The sequence below is a fragment of the Hippopotamus amphibius genome, chromosome 3 (assembly GCF_030028045.1).
Source record: "Hippopotamus amphibius kiboko isolate mHipAmp2 chromosome 3, mHipAmp2.hap2, whole genome shotgun sequence".
Lineage (NCBI taxonomy): Eukaryota > Metazoa > Chordata > Mammalia > Artiodactyla > Hippopotamidae > Hippopotamus > Hippopotamus amphibius.
Window position 1 is genome coordinate 184,335,293 of NC_080188.1, and position 25,353 is coordinate 184,360,645.

General features: G+C 38.8%; 1 protein-coding gene across 1 annotated transcript in view; it reads left to right on the forward strand.

Moving 5' to 3' along the window:
• ESRRG (estrogen related receptor gamma) overlaps window positions 1–25,353 on the forward strand; it is a 216,135-nt gene that overhangs the window by 43,782 nt on the left and 147,000 nt on the right. Inside the window, exon 3 of the mRNA XM_057729140.1 lies at window positions 23,280–23,396. Coding sequence (XP_057585123.1) covers window positions 23,280–23,396 — 117 coding nt within the window. The remainder of the gene's footprint in view (window positions 1–23,279; window positions 23,397–25,353) is intronic.

Consider the following 25,353-nt stretch of genomic DNA (forward strand, 5'->3'; position numbering starts at 1 on the left):
ACAAAAGGTGATTCTGAAACCCTTTATGAGCACAGAGTAATCTACCCTTTCCTTTTAAGAGCATGTGGGCAGGCAAGTCTTCTCACTCAGTAGCACTGCAGATTACAGTGGCTCTCCTTAGGGGAATAGGTGGTAGCCTCTCCCGCTTGCTTTCGTGTTGTCTATTACATAATTGCTTCCTTGATGTATGGCTGATGAATACACTGTTAAACAGTTAAAGTACACAGTTGTTCAAGATATCATAACTCCTACATAATAGAGTGGATCTTTAAGCCTAACTTTTTGTAGTATCTCATAGTTTTAACTGAAGAACACAAGCCAAGTTAGTGTGGAGTATGTATGAATTACCTAAACATTCTAATAGCTGTATCTTCATGTTTAATAGATGATCATTACCATATTTTATTAGCATTTTCTTACAAACACCCTTCATCCACTGGATCTTTATTTTCTCTATTCTCATCTATAAACTGAAGGCATTAATACCTACCTCAAGGAATGCTTCTGGATAAAATGAAATACAGAATCACATGTAAAGTAAGTAAAAACTATGATGGTCTGTATGGGAAGCTTCCTCTCACTTGGGGCATTTGAAGATATCTCTTGATCCTACTTACTAGATTGCAAAACTTGAGAATGAAAACATACTTCAAGTCTTTGGATTCTTACCAGCTACCGCCCATAGTATTAGAATACAGATGCTACAGAACATCTAAAATTTCAACTGTTAGTAATTTGGTTTTGTTAACTCAGTTTACACAGCTCGGGGTCTAACTACACAAAGATAAGGGAGTGTCTGCGAGTAAATTATCAAACACTGTGTACGCTGATATAAACGAGAGGTTCCCAATATGAGTATCACTTTCATTTACTCCAAAATATTGACTAAGAACCTACCGTGGGCCTGGCAGTGTGCTGGCTTGAGTTTCAGCTTAGCAACATTTTATGAGAGCTTGGTTCTCTCCAAAGTTTTGTGGATTTCAGTGAATTCTTCCTATAAATGTCTCCTGCCTTGAGAGAATACCAGAGTTTTCTGGTTGGGGGCGGGAGTGGGGAATTAAACAACTTGGTCCTCAGTGGGTTTTCCAAAGATAGGACAACTATGTGAAAACATTTCCTGACAGTTGTTTAAAAAAAAAAAAAAAGAAATCCTATCGCTTAGTTATTAATAGCCTTGTAGTAGTTACTTACTGAGTGATCCCTGTAATAGAACAATTGGAATTCTATCGCTGATTCTTCCTTAGGATGCTGAAATGCTACCAAAAGCTTCACAGGGTGAACCACAGGGTGATTCTTGGCACTGATGTATAGTGCTCAGTTCTACTCCATATTGGAGAGAGCAACTTTCAAGGATTTTGCGCAGCAGACAGACATGTCATTGTCCAGATTAGCACTCTGGACTTGCCCACCTGGCTGTGCTTGTAGCTGGCAGCTGGGCGGCACTCCTGCTACCCCACTACCCTGCTAGCTACATCAGCGGGCATCACGCCGTGGTGCTTAGTTAGCCCCAAAAAGGCAGTGAGGCAAATAAAAGGATTAAATTGGGAAAGTGTAATGTAATAATTAGGGTGGTAATTGTAAGGGAGATTGGAACAGCCCCTCCTTTCTGTGGCCAACTAGTGATAGGGATTCAACTGGGAAGATGTTGAAAGTGGCCGAATCTGTTGCATCATCACAGACGCTTATTCTGATGTGGAAGGGACCATAGAATCCATTCTCATGCCTTGAGGCAGCATTGCAGGCAAACCCTCCTAGAAAGATAGTAGTTTCTCCCTTCCCTCCCTTAAAGCTCTCCAGAGAATGAGAAAGGATTATGCAACTGCCCTTAAGAGCAAGTCTTCCTACCATCTCACAACCCTTAAGGCCAAGACATTATGTACGTGTGGCTTCCTGGCTCTGCTCTCATTGACTTGACTAAGGGACCTATATGCTCCATGCCCTAGTCACAGGGGATATTGCCTGTTTAGAATTTTTATTTCTTGTTATAATAATTTAAGATTGGTTATCCAATACAATTTAAAAGTTGGACAAAATACGTCTTAAATTTAGAGCCAAAAGAACATATATCCAGAGCACATCTTGAGAAAAGTAATGAGAATTGTTCTTTTCAAAGCTGATGTGGTATTCCCGTTGCAAAAGGCAAATTAATCATAGATTTCAGTGAAAGTCAACCAGAAAGGCATATTTTATTTATTGATTGTTTCCAAGTTATCATTGGAAAACTATTGAATTAGGTCAATGCTTAGGTAAAAATCAAAGTTTTGGAAGGTTTTAGTTTGCTTTTTTCCTTTTCTTTTCTTTTTTTTCTGACCAAAAACTTTTTAGAGGATTTTGACAGTTCTGTTGTCCCACAGGGTTACCATGGCAGCAGCGATTTCATTGTCATTTTATAGGCTTATTAATTTTTTTAAATTTTTTAAAAATTAATTATTTGTTTATTTATTTATTTATTTATTTGGCTGTGTTGGGTCTTCATTGCTGCACATGGGCTTTCTCTAGTTGCAGCGAGTGGGGGCTACTCTTCATTGTGGTGCATGGGCTTCTCAATGCAGCGACCTCTCCTGTTGCAGAGCACAGGCTCTAGGCGCATGGGCTTCAGTAGTTGCGGCACATGGGCTCAATAGTTGTGGCTCACGGGCTCTAGAGCGCAGGCTCAACTGTTGTGGTACACGTGCTTAGTTGCTCCGCAGCATGTTTTATCTTCCTAGGGCAGGGATTAAACCCGTGTCCCACTGCATTAGCAGGTGGATTCTTACCCACTGTGCCACCTAGGAAGTCCCCATAGGCTTATTAATTTTTGTGTGTGATATTGTTATTCTGATTTTTTTTTTCTAATTCAAGTTTTGGCCTTAAGTCCTAAATGAGTGGGAACTTCCGTGAGGTTTTGTTGTTGTTGTTGTCGTTTTTGGTATCTTCTCATTTAGAGTTTTCCCTGGATTCTTGTTAAGGTGGTGAAAGAAGGAAAATATCTTTATACCCCCCAAAAGTCAATATATATTTCATTATTTAATTCACAAGACACTAATCCCCTGAAGTTTTTATTTCTATAAAAGAATGTGGAAAATAAATTATGTATATAATATAATTTATGTTAATGATTAATATAGCCATTTCAACCATTCTTTCTTATGCTAGAAACATGGCATCCCTCCTACCCACTTTAAAAAGAGGAAATTATATATTTAAAAAATAGGGGATTTTTTTCCTAAGATATTCATTCTTGCATGAGTTTTGGATTCATACAAAACCAGGTCCAAGTCCTAGCCACTTACCTGCTGAGAGGCCATAATTTCTCTGTGCCTCCCTTCCCCGGGTGGTTAGGCTTAAATGAGAGACTATCAAAGTGCCTGGCCCACAGTAAGTGCTCAGTAAATGATGAACTTTGGTTGATATTGGCAGTATGACTGGGATACTCAAGCACTGGGTGGTTCAAATATTCTAGGACAAAGAGATGCCTTTGATGCTAAACTAGAGGACCTGTAACCTTCTCAGCTCAAGCCAGCCTGCTTTGGCTCTGATAATAAACCCTCTCTCCCTGTAGCCATTTTTCACAATAGTGCCCTTTTATACTAGGAGGCATTTAGGTGGGCCAATTGGAAATTTGACTGGTTTTATATAGTTTATTTATTTATTTATTTTTTGGCTGCACTATGAGGCTTGCAGGATCTTAGTTCCCCAACCAGGGATTAAACCCGGGCCCTCAGCTATGAAAGTGCTGCGTCCTAACCATTGGCCCATCAGGGAATTCCCCTACTTTTATATAGTTTTATGGTGATCAGTTATTATTATTTGTTTTGTATGTGTTGAGTATGGATGGGAAACTAGGTAAGTCAGAAAGGGACCCTGAATCTTGTAACTTGAGTAAAATATCCCAGTTAAGCTTTGAATGTGGAATTTAGGAAATAAAGAAGCAGAATGTCTTTGCAGCACGAAATGTAGCAGAGACCCTCATGAGAACCAAGTCCACTGTGGATGTTCATTGTACCTGAGACAGTGGACACCCATGTATTGTGTATGTAAATATGTAAACATTTATAAATCAAGATAGCAAACTGCTAAGTCAAATATGTTTTCTTCTCTTATTTGACGAGTACGCCTTCACAATGGCTTGGGAGGCTAGCTTGGCATTTTTAATTCTTAGGCTTAGGAATTTTGTGTCAGAAAGAGGAAGTAGAAGGAGAGCCAGCTTTTAGTCCACAGACTGGCCCATTTCTCTCCCTCCCCCTCTGCCTCCCATCATATCTGGTACATAGTGTGGACACCCCTGCCCCCGTGTCCAAGGCCCACCCACCCCTTCCAACAGCTGCGACTTGACCATGCGCAGGCCTCGTAATGTGCACACCAGTCTTGTGGTCCAGTCCAGGCCACCTTCCAGAGGGTGGACCCAGGGGAGGGGCCCACACAGGTCCTGGAATGGGGTTTGTGGGGGTTTATCCTGGGAATTTTGGAGTCCCAGGTACTGGGGATCATGCGGTACAAGGGGGTCAGCTCCAGGGGGGCTTGTCTCCTTAAACTGTGGAAGGGTCTGCACCATTACACTTTCTAAAGCCCAGGGCCTTCAGGTGGGGGCCCTCCTACTCTGAGTCTAAAGGTGACAATGATAAGAGCCTAAATCCCACCTGAAACCTCTGACATTAAGGAAGAGGAATTTGCCTGTGAGGCATATGCTAAAGATGCATGGGCACGGCCTGTGGCTCTGCTGTTCTTTTCCACCCTGAATTGCTGACTCCTTCCTGAAGCAGGCGGCATAGTCCTAGAGGACCTTTCCTGGATGGAGCATTTTCTTTGCTGTCATGTACTATTTTAGTCTTAGAATAGAATATTTACAGCTCTAGAGGAAATAACTTACAAATGGAGTGTCTGTACATCTTATGAACCTTACCAAGGAAAATAATAAGGTATTATCTGTTTAACTTAAATAGCATTTAGAGAAAATAAGTGGCAGCTTTAAAAGGAATATGTTCTAAAAGTAAAATCCAAAATAATATGGAATTGTCTAAATTGACTTTATGAATCTTAGTGATTATCAGTTTGGATGCAGTATTAAATTAAATATTGAGGTGATATTTTCAAAAGAAATATTGTCTAAAACTCATTTGCTTTAACTCAGAGCTTGCTTTTATTATTTAATTGACTTTGCCACTTTCCCTTGCATTTGATGCCAATTTTGTCTGATTTTTTGAAATGCATGAATGTTGCCAAGTTATCAATGAGAAGTATTATTCTCCAGCTATTTTAATTGTTAGCATCAGTGTTTATTTTAATAGTAAAATTTAGTATTGCAGACTTTCTCCGTGGGTAAAAAATATGTACTATGCGAATGGATATTTTAGGAAACAGCATGATGTACAGTTTCATCTCTCCTAGTTTTGACTTAGTGGACCCACTTCTCAGGGTAAATGAGTAGTGATTCCTTTTCATGGTTTCTTCTGACTTTTAGGAATTGGCCTAAATTGTCATCACTTCTGAAGTTGTTGAAGAGCTAATGATAACAAATTCTTCTATAAAGGACTAGATAGTAAAACAGATAGTAAATATCTTAGAACCTGTAGGTCATATGCCTTCTCTGTTACATACTCAATTTTGCTTTGTTTTATGTTTTAAGCTGTTTCAGAATATAAAAACCACTCTGAGCTTGGGGTCACACCAGAACAAACCTAGGGCTAGATTTGACGGCTGGCCATAGTTTGGGTAGCTGCTGGACTAAAACACCCTCACTTCATCTTCCTTGTAGGCAACAATGACTACCAGGATTTTCGTATCAGAGGACTTTCTGGACAGCTTTGCATGCATATTATTTATTTAAATTGAAAGCAAGCTCTCTGTCATGATGATTTCTTTAGCCTATTATCTCAGTTTTTAGAATTATTTTTTTCTAGGAATCAGAATTTTCTAGCCTTTTTTCACTGTTCACTATAACATACATATGTGTGTATCAGCCAGCTAATCAGAAAAGAGAATCGATGTAAATGAAAATAAAGTAGCATTTACAGTGACTGACAACAAAAAGTTGGATCTTGGTTGTATAAAATAAGAGTATTTATTTAGTAATTATTTTCAGAGATTAAATTGCATGGTCGGTCTTTGATCAGGGAAAAGAAAAGAGAAGAAAATGTAAGGATCCTCACTATTTTTTTGTCCTTCAGATGTTAGAAACTCACATTTTCAACACTGGCATCTCTGGTGTCATTTACATGTTTATTAAACACATTGCATTACATTACTGTATTTCGAAAGTCATTTAAAATCAACGTATCATTTTAACCTCCTGATAGGGTATATTTTCCAGTTAGGTAACAGTAGATAAGAACCCATCACATGTAAAGGGTATAATGCCAGTGGATGTCAAGGAGGAAAAGAATTTGCAATGAAACTTTTTTATGCCGTGGTAAAAAGTCCAACTGTAGTTCACTGTCAAATTAGTGTGATTGGATGGTCAAGTTAGGCAGACACAGTTTGCTCTCGGAAGCAATATATTTGCGAAATGAGTGACCCTCTCTCCTACTGCCTATGTTATTTCACAGTGGTTGGGAAGAAGTTATAGTATGCATTTTATGATCCTCTGGTGAATTACATTGCATTTATTTTCATTTATTAAAAAAAGACATGTAGTAGTAATATCACCAATTCTTAAAAGTGCAGTAGTTACAATTAATAAAAGGACAAGCTTGTTAGTAATTTGTTTAAACTTAGTTCTATTTTCATACTTTAAACTTCTAATATATCTGTAATATTAGTATATTCTCCATTGATTCTACTCTGATACGGCCTATATTATAGAATCAGAAAAAATAAGAATGTTATTCTGGGTTTCCTTTACATATGCATACTTAAGAGGCTATGCTCGCTCTCTTTTTAAAATTTTTGTAAAGTTCTTTTTTTCTTGAATGAAAGCCTCTGTACTCAGAAAATAAAATCCATTTCCCACGGTTCACTTGAGCCAGGGTCCTCAGAAGTAGCAGCCAGGAAGGAAAGGGGCTCCCAGGTGCTGATGGTGGGTGGAGCTGGTGTGAGACCTGGTGCCCTCTGTGGTTCCAGTGTCCTCGTGCACCTGCACCATCCGTGCTTACCTGTTCCTTATATGGTCACTTTCTCACGGGAAAGGAAGCACATGCATTGTCATTTCCTTCAGGGAATTTGTTGGTGAGTAATTCTCTTTTCCTAGCCTGCCGCAGCCTACCACTTGGTCAAATCCACGACCTCTCCCAGCACTCCAGTTCTCCCAGCAAGTCACTGGTGAGAAGGAAGTTTGTGTTGTTTACATGCTCAAATCTGAAGGACTTCATAGATCAGTTCCAGTTAATGCTTTAAAAATCCCATTTACTTTCCTGTCTGTTAGCAAGGTGGGTTTTTACATCTGTGATGGTACTTCTTAGGTAGTGGGATATGGCTGATACTTTTCCTACAGACCACTGGACTTGCACCCAAGTTACCCTAGTATTATCTGCTGACTGTTTAGACGAAGAGGCTAGAGGCTGGTCTTTGATGACAAGATAAACTCCCAAAGGTATCAGTACCTCTCTCAGCATTCTAATAGCTTTCATTCTTTCCTCCTGGCTCTCCCTTACTCAGAACCAAGCCCTGACAAATAAGGCTGTTTCCCTCAGAAAACAACCAATACATTACCTTGCTAGAATGGCCCCTGTCTACAGAGCATCCTATTAAGTGCTTGAGCAAAAATAGTAGGAGTGATACATTGTACTTTATATTTTTCAAAGTGAATGTCTTAACATATGTTAGAGTAATTACACGGTAAGACCCTTCTTCCCATAAATTCAGCATTGGTTCTAGCTAAATCCAGTTAGGGTACATTAAAATGTTCACCATGAAGTTAGGAGAGAAAACAAAAACAATGAGTGATGAGAATTCTGCTGTCTGAAGTTCCTGTTGAGGTGAATGTGGGTCACTTTTTTTGGTGAGTAGTTTTAGAAGTTTATGCCTTAATAAGATTTGCAGCCTGAGGATTTCTTTCTTGTTAGAATTCAGGTTTTGGAAGCCGTGAGACAGGTTGTGAGGTATGGCAGGGTGGGTGGGGTTCGATGGCATGGGTCAGAATTTTTTTTTTTTTTACTAGTAAAGCCCAAGGCAATGATTCATTTTTCTGATCTATTAGTTGATAAACTTAGATAATATCTTAGAAGCGATAAAGTATACACAGGGTATTAATTCACTTTCTTTTGAAGTTGCTGGAAATTGGTGGCATTCAGCAATGTTAAGTCCTGGTCATTGGAGTTCTCTTACACCATTTGAAAAGTTTACATGAAAGCAAAGTCAGGTAATGGTTGCTATTAAAGTATTCTGGTTTATACTAAAAATAAATAAAAATTTATATTTAAAGGAAATGATGTTCCAACATATTTTAAAATTTATTTTATTTTTTATTGTGTTAAAAAGCACAACTTAAAATGCATATAATGTAATACATACCCTAAAATTTTCCATCTTAACCAGTACATCAGTGCTAACTGTATGCATATTGTTGTACAACAGATCTTCAACTTTATCTCATCTTGCAGAAATGAAACTCTATATTAAATAACTCCCCATTTTCCCCTCCCCCCAACCCCTGGCAGTCACCATGCTACTTTCTGTTTCTATGAGTTTAACTACTTTAGTACCCCCTATAAGCAGAATCATGTAGTATTTGTCTTTTTGTGACTGGCCTGTTTCACTTAGCATGCTGTCCTCAGTTTATCTATGTTGTAGTGTATGTCAGGATTTCCTTTATTTTTTTTTTTTAAAGCTGAATAATATTCCATTATACATCAATGGACATTAGGTTGTTTCTGCCTTTTGATTATTTTGGATAATACTGCAATAAGCATGGGTGTACAAATATCTCTTTGAGATCCTGCTTTCAGTTTTTTGGATAAATATTCAGAAGTTGGATTGCTGCATCATATGGTGCTTCTATTTTTAATTTTTTGAGGACCTTCCATACTGTTTTCCATAGAGGCTGCACCATTTTCACTCCCACCAACAGTGCATGAGGGTTCTAATTTCTCTCTATTCTCTCCAATACTTATTCTTTTCCTTTCTCTTTTTTATAATGGCCATCCTAATGACTGTGAGGTGAATGTTTAAACATTTTTGAGGCATTTCGGATGCTTCCAAAATCTGAATTTCTAATCTTTTACCTACCAGTGCTTATCCATAAGTAATTACATATGTGGACAATGTAAATAGTTGGTTTCATCGTCTCAAATTGAATGCAATGCCTTTATACCAGTAACAGATGAAGAATTTGTTAATTTGTCATAATAATAATGAATATATTAGTGTTTTAAATATGCCACACATTATTCTAAGTGCTTTACGTTAATTATCTTTTTTGATTCTCTTGTCATTTCATTAAACTAGATACTGCCACTATAATATTACTATATTATTTACAGTTGTGGAACTTCTACAGAGTTCATGGAGAAGCACAGAGAAGGAATTGCCCAAGCACAATTGGGTCTCAGTCTGAACCCAGAGCCTATGATCTTAACCCTCCTCATTACCTTGCCTTGTATATTTTAAAAGCTTTTCAAGCATTGAATAATTTTAGACTGAATTTTTCTTAAGAGATTTTAGTTCACGGGCAAAATTTTCCATTAAGTTGTTAAAATATAATAAAAATGGGGAATTAAGAATATTTTCAGTGATGATTAGATGATATTAAAGGTTTGTAAAAAGGAAGTAAGTCTTAAAGTAAGTCTTAAAAATATCTCATTTTTTATCATTCATTTTCCAAAATCCGCTAACTATGAAGTTTGAGGGTTCAACTCTTCAGTACCACCATATCAGTTTTCTGTCTCAGTTCCCTGGATTTTATCTGCTGACACTCATTTTGCCACTAGATTTTTAGTTGCTGGTCTTAGATTGATCCTAAAAATGTACACTCTCCGCTGATAACACTTCCCAGACTCTTTCGTTTTTGATTTCAAGAGAAAAGAGGCTTATTTCTCCTCCTGTCCACTTACTAAAGTTTGTGACCACAACAGAAGGCAGCTCAGAATCAATTTTTTTTCTTATGATGAATACTAGTCAGAAGGGGTTTTCAAAAAAAGTGATTATGTGAATGCATCTGTATGTTTATAGAAAAAAGTTATATTCTTTGGAATTAACTCTTGTTTTATTTTAGTTTGAAAAAGTTTAAAGAAACAAAAAAAAGAGAATCATATTTTTATATGCTTTTTTTAGAAGGGCATCGCTGAGTCATCCTAGAAAGAAGAGAATTAATACAAGAAAATCTGGGTTAATTTAGAATTTAGAGCTTGAGATCTGAATGCTTTAGAGTGAATCTGAAAGTGTACCCCATATCTACATTCTGATATCCATTTTTTTTTCAGCACATACTATTAACATAGTTTCCATTTGAGGAAGATCAGAAGCAAGTACAAGAATCTTCAAAGAAATGAATCTAGCCCAAGATTTTGTCCTTGGCTGCACCCTTTTTTTTTCCTCTCACTTCCACAGCATCTTCACTGCTTCCTTGCTTCTGGAACACCCTCGCTGTCCCCAGAGTCCTCAGACTATGTTATACGTGAATATCAATTTCAAATTTTGTAACTATTTCAAGCAAGAGCCCTCCAACTCATCCTGCCACCTGTTCACCTCAGATGTTATCAGTTTACTGAGATTTCTTTTTTAATATCTGAACCTAACTTTTAAGAAGCTACTTTACAGAGTTGTAAGCAGAAAAAAAAAAAAAAAGGAAAGGAAATGATGGATAGAAGATTGTAAAGTATTTCTCATCATTGCAGCCTTCTGTCCCCATGTTTTAGACCTAAGATCAGTAAACCAAGGCCCTGCGGGCCAAATCCACTTTGCTAAAGAAAGTTCTATTGGAACACAGCCATACCCATTCTTGTATTGTCTGTGGCTGCTCTCCTGTGTCTACAGGAATCACACCAGACACAGAAGGACCTGCAAAGCTGAACTATTGACTGTCTGGGTCTTTAAGAAAAAGCTCGTGGACCCCTGCTGTTTTATAAAGGAGTGGGAATTAAATATTCCTGGAAGAGGCATCCCGACCCTGCCTCCCCTGGATCATCATCCCACAGGAACACCCCTTAGCACTCTGCTAAGTGTTCCTCTGTAGTTTTCCTCCCTGAGGAGATGCCAGGCCCTTTGCTGCAGACCCTGTCAGAGCAGGCAGTTTAGGTGCCCAGGTTTTTGTTCCGAGAGGAAAATCTTCAGGCACCAACACTGTATGGTTCGAGCTCTCCTGGTTCTCCTCTGAACTTCTGTGTTTTACTCTAAATCCAGCTGGCAGCCTTGTTGGCATCCCCTGACCCTAGTCATTACTCCTTTCTGAATGTTGGCCTGTGCTTCTCCTAATGTGCCTGCTGATTTAACAGACCTACTATGCTCCTAGCCTTTTGGCTTCCTAGCCCCGGCCAGGAGGAATTCTCTGCCCAGCATTTCCCCACTTCTGGGCTGAGGACCAGCACCGGGCCCTTCTCATGTCCCTCGTAGCTCTTCTGCTGCATCCCAGTCCGTCTCCTGAGCGTCGTTACACTGTCGTGATGATGGCTGATAATCAAGGCTCACTCAGTGTCAGGCACTCTGCTCAGTACCTTCAATACATGATCTCATTTGATTTTCACAGCAACCCCTTAAGGTATCAATTGCTAGGTCCCATGACCACTTCATTTACAAAGAAAGTAACTTCTGATTGAAAAGTTTTCCCCAACTTAAACAGAGAATGATAAAAGTGGGACTGGAACCCATTCGACTCTAGCATCTTAGCTTGCAATCACAGTTATATCACCTTCTACAGTTTAATACAGATCAGTTACCATCACTGTATCAAGCAGGATTTCCCCCAGGTCCATACTGGCTTTGGAGGACACAGGTAGATACTTGTTGAATACGTGAACTTGATCTGGAAGGAAGAGTCTAATACCAATGTCTCTTATGAGTACTGGGCACACTGATAGCATTCAAGAACAAAGTATGTAGGGACAGTATTAGGAAAGGATATGCTTGCTTTGACTTGTTTAAGGTAGAAGGAAAGTCTCAAGATTGGTATGAAGTCAAATTCCTATTTGTCATTTGTTTTTGTCACATAGGGTAGGATCCTAATGTCTCCACACTTGTCATCTGCACTTCCTGTACCATTTGGTAACTTTGGTAAATTTGGTAATTTTTTTTTTTTTTTAACTATTCTTTTTTTTTTTTTTTTTTTAGGTTGATTTTTCTTTTCTTTTTTTTTTTTTGGGGGGGGGTACACCAGGTTCAATCAACTGTTTTTATACACATATCCCCATATTCCCTCCCTTCCTTGACGCCCCCCCCCTCGAATTTGGTAATTTTGCCACTGCAAAATTCACATATTAAAACTCTTTCGATCCAAATAGAGTATTAGACTTAATTAGCATTTCTTCCTTTCACCGAGAGTATTTTGTTAACAAACTGTTTTGTTGTTTTGTTTTGTTTTGTTTAGTTGTATGTTTTAAAGAGACACAGGCAGACTCATATCAAGGCTGTTTAAAATTTGTAAATAGAACCACAGTGTTCATTGCATCACTATTTACAATAGCTAGGACATGGAAGCAACCTAAATGCCCATCAACAGATGAATGGATAAAGAAGATGTGGCACATAGATACAATGAAATATTACTCAGCCATAAAAAGGAATGAAATTGAGCTATTTGTAGTGAGGTGGCTGGACCTAGAGTCTATCATACAGAACGAAGTAAGCCAGAAAGAGAAAAACAAATACCATATGCTAACTCATATATATGTAATCTAAAAAAATGGTACCGATGAACCCAGTGACAAGCAAGAATAAAGATGCAGATGTAGAGAACGGACTTGAGGACACGGGGTGGCGGCAAAGGCGAAGCTGGGATGAAGTGAGAGGGTAGCATTGACATATATTTGCTACCAAATGTAAAACAGCTAGCTAGTGGGAAGCTGCTGCATAACACAGGGAGATCAACTCGATGATGGGTGATGCCTTAGAGGGCTGGGATAGGGAGGGTGGAAAGGAGTCATGGGAGGGAGGGAATATGGGGATATGTGTATAAATACAGCTGATTCACTTTGTTGTACAGCAAAAACTGGCACAATAGTGTAAAGCAATTATATTCCAATAAAGAGCTTAAAAAATTGTAAGTAGAGAAATATGACAACAAATTTGGGGAGTTATAGTTAGTTCAGATATAACACCTTTCTGGTGGCAGTGGTCATTTTTGAGCTCTTTTGTGAAGACTCTGTGACACGATCGCTATACCATAGGAGCTTAAAGAAAAAGATGAAGTGGCTCGCACACATCACGTAGGGGATGTTTGCTACACTGCCAAAGAACAGTTGCCCTTTCCAAGAAGATGTCATGTCAAAGCTAAAAACATTAAATTTCTGCTTGCCTTTGGTGAGAGATATTTGTATTCTCCATCATTTTCGTCAATAAGTATTTTTAATTGTTTACTGTTATTCGCTTTTAAATGCATTGTAGAGCATACTGTGCCGATGGTGGATTATGAGTTTTTTTCGTATCATGCACAATAGCTTTATTTGGGGATATATAAAATTCATGTTTACAACCTGACACCTGTTGCTTTGGTGACATGGTTTGTTTGGTTTCTGTGGACTTAAACTGGTCACAAACCATAATGGTACAGAGACAAGTTAAGGGATTTCTTTTTGAGGTGTTGAGAGATTCCATTCTCCAAAAGCAACCCTATCCTCTCCCACAGCTGCCCTTGTGCCGCAAGTCTGACAACAGCAAAAGACAATGCCAAGATTCACCCTATCCTACCACTCCCAGGCATCACAATTTCCTTTCCAACGCGCAACAATAGCAACAGTACCAGCTGCACAAAACACCCTCTTAGGAGATAAGAATTTCGTTTTTCATTTCTATTGTAAACAACACTCAATTACAACACTCAGTTTCTTTCAGAGATTAGAGTCAGGCAACATTGCATCACAGTTAAGAGGAGAGATGTTGGATCCCGAGTACCTGGGTTTCAGTCATGGCTCTGGCCCTTGTAAGTGGTGTGATTCTGGGTATGTTACCTCTTCTCTCTGTGTCTTAATTCTCTCATCTGCAAAGTGGGCTTTTATAGATGTAAAGCGCATAGAAGAGTGCTCAGCACTCTTAGTGTTTATTATAGGTATTCGTATGTAAGTTTTAACAGGTGCATTGAAAGAGCATTGGACTGGATGTCAGGAATTTGAGTTTTAGTCTCTTTTCTGCAGTTAACTACCCCTTATCCTTGTAAAGAGGGTTGAATGATCTTAGGTAAGTCAGTACACGTTTACCTCTCCTTGGTCTACGTAAAACCAGGAACCTGAACCTACTGAAATTTAAGATTTGTTCAGAGTCCAATAGCCTAGAAATCTGTGTTGCTTTATGCCAAATGATGTATTATTGGTAGATTATATCAGTTTTATTCTAATTGACTGTACTTAGTTTATTTTTATGAATAATTTCGAGCTAAACGTTAAAATGAAGGAACGAGAAATAGGATCGGTAAAAATCAAGTGGACAGGTAATGATACATTCTGGTGGGGACTCCAGGGGAGCTGGTCCCTGCCCTCAAGGAATGGACAGTTGTACAGTTGGGACAGGAAGTAGGCAACTCACCAGACAAGTGTGATAAAGTGCATTAAATGCTGAGAGAAAGATTTGCTTAAAGCTAAGTGGGAGATGAGCTAGTTACCCATAAGGACCCCTCGACCCCAGTCTAGTGGGCCCTGGAAGAGCTTCATTGAAGAAATGATAAAAGAAGCACATCTAGGACCAGCAGAAAAGACACTGCTGCTTTCTAGGAACTGGGAGTTATTCAGCATGGGTGTCAGATGGGCTTGGGATAGGGGCAGGGATTGACTTGGGACTGTGGCAAGAGATAAGGCTGGGGTGAGATTTTGAAGAGCTTTGCAAATGCTTTGCCCTCAGTTATAATCAGATTACACCCAGTGATGGGCAGTTTACGAGCTCCAGGGAAGTGACAGGAAATATTCACGAGGAGAGATGGTTGATGTCTTGGAAATTCACTTCGTAGACAGTTTGGTGCTTTAAAAAATGACTTGAGTTATTACACTTCTGACTCTCCTCCTGGTATCTGTAAAATATAGCTATGTACACAAGAGTTGTTGGCAAGACAAAAATCCTCTCTCCAGTTCTCTGGGTGAAGGGCATGTTCTCACACCCTTGCGTAAGTCTTCGGAAGGTTGTTTTTATACTGTCCCCAAACTCCAGACTTTGGTCTCCAAGTCAAAGTATTTCATAATCTTTCATAATCGATGAAATCTTACAATATGTCTTCCCTTCTCAGAAGGGAGAACAAAACTATATATGATTTTAATACCTATATTTCACGCAATGCTTATTACAATGTTATAAAGCAGACATGAGTATTCCTCTTTTGTACTGAAGTAAACTGAGAATATGAAGGTGACCAGTTTGAGTTCTCACAGCTAAGAAAGGGCAGAGCTGGAATTTGAACAGAGATCCACCGTTTCCTTTCTCCTTCTTCCCTCACTTATCCATCATCAGATGTTTTCCTGACCCATATACAAGGCAGTATGCTAAGGATGGATATACATGAGCGTGCAAGAACTTTTCCCATCTTCTGAGATAAACACGCATGGTGCTCAGTGTTAACAGCTATGCAATTAAAGCAATAAAGGAGTGGCCGTTTACAAACTTGTTTACAAGTTTTTGGGACACTGAGGCAGGGTATGTCTTGTTTAAATTGGAAAAAATTCAGGCTAAATAATTTCTCCTCATTTTACAGCATTGTTTTCCTGCTAAATCATTTCTCATTGAATACAACAGGGAAATGTAATCTTGTGATTAGATACACGTACATGGAGGCAGTCAGTGCTGGTACCCGCTGTAGGCTCAGTGGCCCTCCCAACACAGACCGCTGGAGGGTGAAACCAGAGTCTGCGGTTTAGTCTCTAGTCCCTAGGGTTTATAAATCTGCCTGCTTGGGGAATTCCGTGGCGGTCCAGTGGTTAGGACTCTGAGCTTTCCCTGTGGGGGTCTGGGTTCCATCCCTGGTCAGGGAACTAAGATCCCACAAGCTGTGTGGCACGGCCAAAGAAATTAAACAATATACCTGCCTGCTTGTGGGTTTTTTTCTTGATCTTTTTCCCTTAACATCAAAGCATCATCTACTCCCATTTGGGAGCAAGGCCTGAACGTCACTGTGAAGAGGCAGTCATTTGTGCCAGCATACTATTATGGCTCTTGTCCATTTCTTTTGAGATGATCAGAATTTAATCTGTAGAACTTTAAAGAACCAAATTATCAAATGACCTTTCCTAGAACCTCCTGTCTCCCAGCTCATTTTGTAGAGGGTTAGAGGGGCAGCAAAAAGGCAGAGAACGTGAGACTCTGGCATCACCCTGTGTGTGAAATTGCTTTGCTAAGAGCTGGATGTGACTGTTAACCTGATGTGACCCTCCTTCCTCGCCTCCTCTAGATGCGGCATCTTACACCTTACAGGTGGGTGGGGTCCCCTTCGTAGGCTGGCGCTGCCATTCCTTGTCGTACTGGGGTGTCCTCATTGAGAACTTGAGGCAGATTCTTGAAATATCTTCAGAGATGGCAGTTCTTTGGCCTTCCAGGGTAGATTTAATAGTTAGTAATGGACAACTATCATTTGGCATCATGTCTTGTGGTAAAGAGGCCAGTCAGATATTTTGGGTGAATTTGACCAAAGTGTCATTTGATTCCTTCCCTCTCTCTGCTTTATAGCTTGGAAGTGACTCTAGTGGCAGTTTTAAAGGAAGTTTCAAAAAGTATTCAGAGCAGCCCTCTGGGAACAGATATAGTGTCCCTTTTTGAAGTCTAACTGTGGATGAGTTCTTTGAAAATAAAATAGTACACTTTACTTAAATATGCATTGATGCAACTATGACTTTTTTTTTTTTTGCCACAGATATGTAATGAATTATTATCCCACATTATATGAGGGTGAGTCAAAAATTATCCATACTCTGGTTATATTAAAACTTCTGTTGGCCCCACTGTCTTATCAGCACTTTTCATTCAAGGCTACGGTGTCCCCAGTCACTGCTGTGCAGGTGTGAATGTGTTACATCAGTTCATTTGTAACTGTGGTGTGAGCAAAAATGGATGCCCCACTTGTGATTTGCATGAAAAAAAGAGCAGCCTGCAGTGATTTGTTTTTTGTGGTCTGAGGGAGTACCTGGTGCCGTCATGTATTGAAGACTTTGTGTGCAGTTATGGAGAAAGTGTTTTGTCACAAAGAAATGTGTATGAATGGATAGAGGCGTTCAAGGAAGGTTGCACAAGTGTTAGCCATCTAGAAGGAGCCAGATTCACTTCTGATAAAGTGAAGACAGTGGTGCATTCATGGCTCGCAGCTCAGCCTAAAACATTTTTTAATGATGGAATAAGAAAGCTTGTTGACAGATGGACAAAGTGTATTGAAAAGCAAGGTGATTATGTTGAAAAATGATATATTTGTCTTTTCTAAAAGTTAAATTCTATAGCCAGAGTGCGGATAATTTTTGACTCACCCTCATACAATCCCAGCTATAGGTAATATTATTTTCTATTTCAGGTACAATGAGGTGAAAGGAGCTAGAAACAAAGGTGCTTTAAACACAAGAAAGAAAAGGAAAGAAAGGAAAGTTGTATCTCTGTGTGGAAAAACCTTTACTACCATACAGTAAAGAGAGGGTTTTCCTTCTTTCTTTTTTCTGCTTTTGGGCACTTAAAACAGAAATACTACAGATTATTGCCTGCATGTTTTTAATGCTCTGTAATTGTGTACTGAGGCAAATCCCATTATTTTTAAATCACTTAATGTTGGAAAACAATTGGATAAACCCCACTTGGAGTGCCCTGTGGGTCATCTCAAGCCATTTGGTTCTGTTAATAAAATTAAAACAATTGGGGGAAATATACAGATGCTTTGAAATTGGCTTTACAATTATGATGTCTGTATGTATGAAAAAGAAGACAGCTCTCGGGAACTATGTGAAGCCCAATGCTTCATTACTGTGTGTGAGAGATGTGAGTTGGAAGTAAAGATTTGACATATATTTTTATTTTGAGATGCCGTGCTAATTTACATCATTCAGCCCTTTCACTGCCAAACTGTAAAAGTCCATTAAGTGACTGAAAGGAATATACAAATTATCCACTGGCACTCCAGGCTGGAGTTTTACATACACCCTGTTATTCTCTCCTCCAGCTAGCTGCAAGATTCTATTAAGCAGTAAGTGAGAAGATTATATTGCCTGCAAACTAATTGTACAAAAGACTCTGAAATAAGTCATCAGAGCCCAGGACCTTCTGAGAAGCCGCCAGGAGATATTATAAATTGCTCTATCATTCTTGTCTGCTTGCTTTAAAAATCCAGAGTTTCCACGTGGATCTGGTTCCCTCTAAAGCCGAGCTCACTTCTGCAGCTGTTGACAAAACTGGGAAAATTCCAGTTGTGTCATCCATGGCTGCCCAGTTCAGTCCCTGGTGCCATATAACAGATCAGCCCAGAAAACAGTGAGGAGCTATAATGCAAGAAAACTCCGTGTCTGAAAGGAGAATTCTAGGCTGTGAACAATAACTTCTGCATCCCCCTGAATGACTGTCCAGTGTTAACATTCCAAGGGCCCACAGTTGCTACTGGAAATATTTTTGTCTTGGTTCTATTCTTCGTGAGCTGAAGGAAAACAAGTGCCCCATCGAGATCATAGGGTCTATTGGGAATAGTGACTTTGAGCCATTACCAAAATAGATGTAACAGTGTTGTCTAGGTGCTTGGGGCAGCGCATTTTTAGGATAAAAATGCTTTCTTCATTGACTAGAAAAAGCACCAGGGAAGGTTTTTCAAGGGCAGAATCTTTGTAGACTCTGACAGAGATCAAAGTCTGTTGGGTGGGTGGTCACAGCCAACAACAATGAACTAAGGAGCTCGATGGGAGGGCTTGGAAATTAGAGAGGTTTTCCTCCAGCAAGGAAGTTCTTTAGAATGATGTTGATTTGTTTTTCAAGATATAAACCAGTGTTCCTTAGTGAAATCAAGGTTATCGTCCATATATGTCAAGACAAATTTATTGAAACAGAACATTTGGCTGAAGGATGCCAGATTCATCGTAAGCCATGTCTGTAGGCGTCACTGAAAATCTATCATTTATGAAAACACCCGGGACCCCTGTATTTTCTTTCCATTCACGGTGAAGTTTTTATAAGAATGTCGTGTTTCCTGTAGCATGGGGAAGATTCCTTTACCCCAATGTAGTCATTTATTCATTTTTCACAGCACAGATCAATCATTTGCTCCCATGTGAAGAATTCACTGACTTTCTGAAGCATAACCTCTGCATCTGTGGGGATGCTTCTGTGTACACGGGCATCTGGTACAGACTTGAGTCCAGAACCACTGCACTGCACACTCAGTTGTATTGTGATTTGTTGACGTGTCTTGTCTCCTCTGTAAGACCGTAGATTCCTTAAGAAGCAGACACTTCCTGTTTCTTTCCCAGCCCTGCACCTGTAGAAAATGGTTCATCGATAAGCATTGAAGATTCAGTTACAAATAAGACTCCGCCCTCAGTAATTCATTCTCAGGCACTATTAAAAATTCTCTGCCTTTACATTTCTCTTTGTCATTGAAGAATTATAGAATGTAGTGGTTAGAAAGGAAACTAGAATCCTTCTTTCTATGTGATCTAAAACTCTCATGTGGCAATTTGACGATTTCCCTTCTGTTTCTGAAGAAATTAAAAAATCTTTAGAAAATCATTCAGAGAAGGGTCATCTATAGATTCAGCTGCTATAATTGCATCACTCCTGAATATTTTCTGCAATGTGGCTCCAATTCTTAGGGTATCCATTTTGTAAATAATAGAAAGTGTTATAATAAAATAAACATTAAACAACACTTTTAATGCCATTTATCAGTATTTTCATATTTTATATTATTTTTATTCTTATTTATATCAAGATATACTTTATTTCCTTTAAAACCTCTTATAGGTTTTTTTTTCTCTTTTCATACTTGACTCCCCAGAAGCCTTTGTATTTTTCTGATTTTCTCCTTGATAAGCTCTCCTGGTTTTGCCATGGATTTCCATTTTTGTCAAAGGTGTTTTTGTAAGGTTTTGAAAAATTAACTAGAATTTCTTCTACCTTTTTTTTTTTTTTTTTTTTTTTGATTTGTGGAATGGTTTTCCTAGTGTTCTTCATATTGCTTTCCAGTGGGCCATCCAGCTCACTTGACCTTGTGGACAGTACTTTGTGACAGCATCATAATTGATGTTCAGAAAAATGACCTTGAGGTACCAAAAAATATCACGTAATTTAAAATCTATTATTTTACTTATATACTACTTTTGGTGGAAGATTTTTATTCTGCATAAGCAGTAATCCTTGCCTCCAGGGTCTTACCATCATGGGTAATATGCACATGAAAAGGTATAAAAAAATCTGGCACATCTGTATATGATGAGAGTACCCGAAAAGATAGCAGAACCAAGAAATCATTTTCTGCTAGGGTGGCCTGAGAAGTTTTCATGAAAGATTTGAATGGAATTTGAGTTGAACGTTGAGCTTTGAAAGTAATTTTAAGAAGAAAAGAGGGGCAAAGATAGATCACCCTCAGAGGGACGTCTGAAGGACACAGCAAACACTGAATAAATCAGATTGGTGCATCAGGAAGTTCAAATGAGGTGATCATTGCAACATTGCTGGGAAAGTAGGTGAGAGTGAGCTGGGGCAGGGATTTTGTTGGCTACGTGAATATTTTATGTTCATTCCGGAGGCCATAGGAATCTATTGATTTTTTTAAAAGTTGGGTTCACGACAGGATCAAAGCCATCATAGGAAGAGGAATATGATCATGGTATGCAGCGTGGATTAGAGGGCGACAGGACAGAGGCAGAACGCCCAGGTGAGAGATAACTGCCACAGTCCAGGTGTGAACTCACACAGGCCTCATGTAGGGGCCTGTCAGAAGGGCCTCGTTGTGAAAGGTGAAGATACAGTTTTCAAGGAGGAAAAGGAACTAGTTTGAAAAGAAAGATGATTATTGTGTGTGTGTGTGTGTGTGTGTGTGTGTGTGTGATGCTGGGTCATCCCGGTAGAAGTTTCCAGCACTGGGTTAAAAGGGATGGGGTGAGGGAAATCGTGCTCATGCCTTGATACTGGAAAGTAAACAAATGATGACTTCATGTTGACTTTTCAGGAACAAAAAAAGGGAACTAATGCTGTTCGGAAAACATTTTTTTCCCCCTGTTTCTAACTAGTTATCGTTCAGCTCTTCCTAAGAAAGCAGGGGCTTGGGTTTCTTTTTAAATAAGTATAAGGAGAGCCATGTAGAGGGGAAAGATCTGGTAGTAGAATATTAATTAACCCTTAGAAAATGACTGGCAACAGTCTCGATGCAAAATAAATGTTCAGTGAAAGTCACAGTGAAAAATGGTTCATCTAAAGTTCAGATTCTAAATCCTTTTTTTCTCAGCCATGACCCAGCCAGTCTGGTTCCTTTGACTTATCCTTGGTTTTCTGTGAGTGTAATAATACAATAACACAGTAATATCTCTGAGGAAGGTGATGTCATGTGCTTCTGTTGATGCAATTAATATTACTCTTAATATTTCACCTATTATGTTAAAAAGTAGTTGCTTTTATTATTATAAATGCCCTGAATTAGAAGGCTAATTCAGTCAATTTTGCTAGGCTTATCTCAAGTTATAATGCACAGGCTTCTTTTTTTTTTTTAAGTCATGCATACTTAACCAATTTTCCGTAGTTATAAGTGGTTAGGTGTTACTTCCTGTTGAATTAGCAGTTGCTGAGTAGTTGAGTCTTTCTACAATCCTGCAATCCACTAATGTGATATTTAATGAGGAGACATCAGTCTGGAGAAAGGTAGTCAATATAAATCAGTGTTTACAAAGTGTGATTAATTCTGAAATATTTCATCAATGCTGTGGTCCCAGGCAGACTTTATGCTAATTACTAGAATCTGTGCATGTTTCAGGGGACTTGGATGGACCCTGGGTATTGCAGACCTGGAGCAGCAAAATTGCAATTATGCTTGGACCGTCTCTGATGACAATTTATGCATTTGGTGTGATGACCTCCCCCTTCCCAAGAGGGCAATAAACAGAATGCATTTTCATTAAGATACTAATGCACTTAATCACAAGGGGAAAGGGTTAGGAAGTAACGAAAGACCTTCAAGCACTACGTGACAGAGCTGATAGGGGAGAGAGGCTTTATTTTAAAGGCAGCATCTCTACAAAGCTGTAGGCAGCCCTAGAGCACTTCCCACACACTGTCATTGGCACTGATCGAAAAATTTCGAGTTAAAGTTTGAATCTTCTTCTGGAGACATCCTTATCATTTAAAATGTGTTGTTACTAACGTAAATGATGTAGACTGTAATATTAAAAATATAATTTCGTAGCAGTTTATTTTATTTGTAACAATTTCATGCAGCTTGAGTGTTTGGGATTCATTATGCATGTAATGTAATAAACGTGATGATGGTGATGATGATGGTGGTGGTGATGATGGTGGTGATGATGGTGATGATGGTGGTTATGGTGGTGATGATGGTGGTGATGATGGTGATAAAGGTGATGTGGTGATGGTGATGATGATAGTGAGGATGATGGTGATGATGGTGGTGATGGTGGTGGTGATGTGATGATGGTGATGGTGATGATGATGGTAGTGATGATGGTGGTGATGATGGTGACCATCATCATCAGTAAACATTCTCCAAGAGTAAAATTGTATTGTAAGGCTCTGGTAGGTGATGGAGCGAGAACCATGTAACTTCAGTCCCTGCCTGCAAGAAGCTTACTGCACCATCCCAAATTAGCCTGCCGATCATTTTTCATAGTGACATTTGTACTGTTCAGTGTGAGAAAGACAAAAAAGCTTGATGCCCCAGAGCATTAGTAACCAAAAGAAAACCAGGATGGATGATGCAGTAATACAGTTTTGATGTTTGTGTTTTTATGGAAATAATCTGTTGGGAAATTTCTTTTGGATCCTAAGGTTCTAGAAGAGTGCTACTTTGCATGAGTGGATGAAGCATAATGTTTTAAAGGCTAATTTTAAGCTTAATCTTTTGAAGAGCTTCACCATGTATCTTCTCACTGTTTGACGCATCTTCAGTGGTTATAGCGAGCATGTGGCTTCATGATGCTTGTGACATCCTCATGACTCCCATTCTTTTTCTGTGGGAGGAGGACAGGTGTAGTAGAGTTGGTGTTACCTTGGGGATGCTAGGATTACCTGGGTCTTGCAAATCTAACAGCTTCTTTTCTTCAAACTCTGTGTTTTAGGTAATATAGAATATAGCTGCCCTGCCACGAATGAATGTGAAATCACAAAGCGCAGACGTAAATCCTGCCAGGCTTGCCGCTTCATGAAGTGTTTAAAAGTGGGCATGCTCAAAGAAGGTAAGGCTGTGTGCTAGTGGTCCTGTGCTTTAGGCTGGGGGTGGAGGAAGGGGATGTACAGGAAATTAAAAAATATTAGAGAACCGCTGGGGTCACAGTAAGTACCCTGAATCTGATGCAGAATACTTCCGCTTTGCACCTGAACTTGCTGATCCCTCATGGCTAACTGCTTGAATCAACAGGAAGGGACAAGGTAGGACACATCTGATGTGCAGCTAAACCCACCAGGTGTGCTTGGCAGTTCGGATTCTTTTCATCCTTACAATTTGCAGAAGGCAAAGGATGAAGGGTAGCCAAGAGGCTACTGTCATTATCTTTTTGCTTTCTTCTCACTACTAGGTCTACGGAGGGATCCCCCCATCTTTACTGAGGCATACCTGACAAATAAAAGTTGTGTGTTTTTAAGGTACATGACCTGTATTTCATTAATACATATTGTGAAATAATCGCCACAACGAAGGTAATTAACACATCCATCACTTCATATGGGTACCATTTTCTTTCCTTCTTTTTTTAAAAATTCATCTTAGGTTTAAAGCACTCCTTATTCTTTTCTAATCTTACCTTTGGGACTTATTTTCTATTATAAAGAGTTTATAACAATGGTATTAAAATTGTTGCTTTCAGTTGGGAGTAACAGCAACAAACGCAAAATAATAACAATGAACATGTATTCTGTGCTAAACATTGCCAAAATTCACATAGCAGACAAGTGGTAGAGCCAGGAACCAAACCCAAATAGATTCTAGAATTCACTCAAACCCCCCACCCAAATCAAAGGTCCCAAAATCTTTGTATGTTTCAATATGTCTAGTGAAACTTACACTTTAGCTTGGAAATAGAGAAAAATTGTTCTTTTCTATGGGAGGCCTAGGTTTAGGTTTTGGTTTATTTTTAATATATTTCTGCACATGTATGTGCTTTTGTAGATGTGCATTTTACATACTGCATTTAGATTTTACTGTTTCCTTCTCTTCAGAAAATTTGCCAGAGTTTAAAATAAATATGATAATTTTATGTAGTAACAAAATGGAAATATGGCCATTGAAGTTTGAAAGAAAATGAGGTAAGTTAAATATTTAAATGGACTGTTTCTGTTGAGTCATAGACTATGTCTTGTTCCTGAGGTTGGTCTTATGAGTCTACATACCTTGCTGTTACTGGAGATCACCTATTTTTTTAACTTCTAAATCCAAGTATTTCCAAGTGTTTATTCCTCATGAATGAACCAGAGCTTCAGTTAGGTATGGCATCACTAGACCTCATCATTTTTCCTGGCTTGTTCTTATTCCAAGATTTTTACTGTGAACAATGTCATAGGAAGATGAGTGAATCACATTATATTTGGGTATGTGGAATTCATGCTATTTTTCTCTTGCCCACTAAGAGTTAATTCCTTTGTTGACTAGGAACAAAGAAGACCCTCTCAAAGTCTTCTCATCTTCAACCTGAAAAAACATTGTAAACAAGCCAGGGTGTAACTTTATCATTAAAGCCTTTCGGAAAGAGGACCAAGATATTTTGCCAAGTAAAAAAATAAAGTAGAAACCAAATTGCCCACAGCAACATGGATGGACCTAGAGATTATCATACTAAGTGAAGTAAGTCAGACAGACAAATATCATATATCACTTATATGCGGAATCTAAAAAAATAATACAAATGAACTTATTTACAGAACAGAAACACACTCACAGACATAGAAAACAAACCTATGGTTACCAAAGGGGAAATTGAGGGGGGAGGGATAAATTAGAAGTTTGGGATTAACAGATACACACTACTAGATATAAAATAGATAAACAACAGGGACCTACTCTTATAGCACAGGAAACTATATTCAATATCTTGTAATAAACTATAATAGAAAAGAATCTGAAAAAGATATCCATATCTGTATATCTATATCTATATCTGAATCACTTTGCTGTACACCTGAAACTAACACAACATGGTA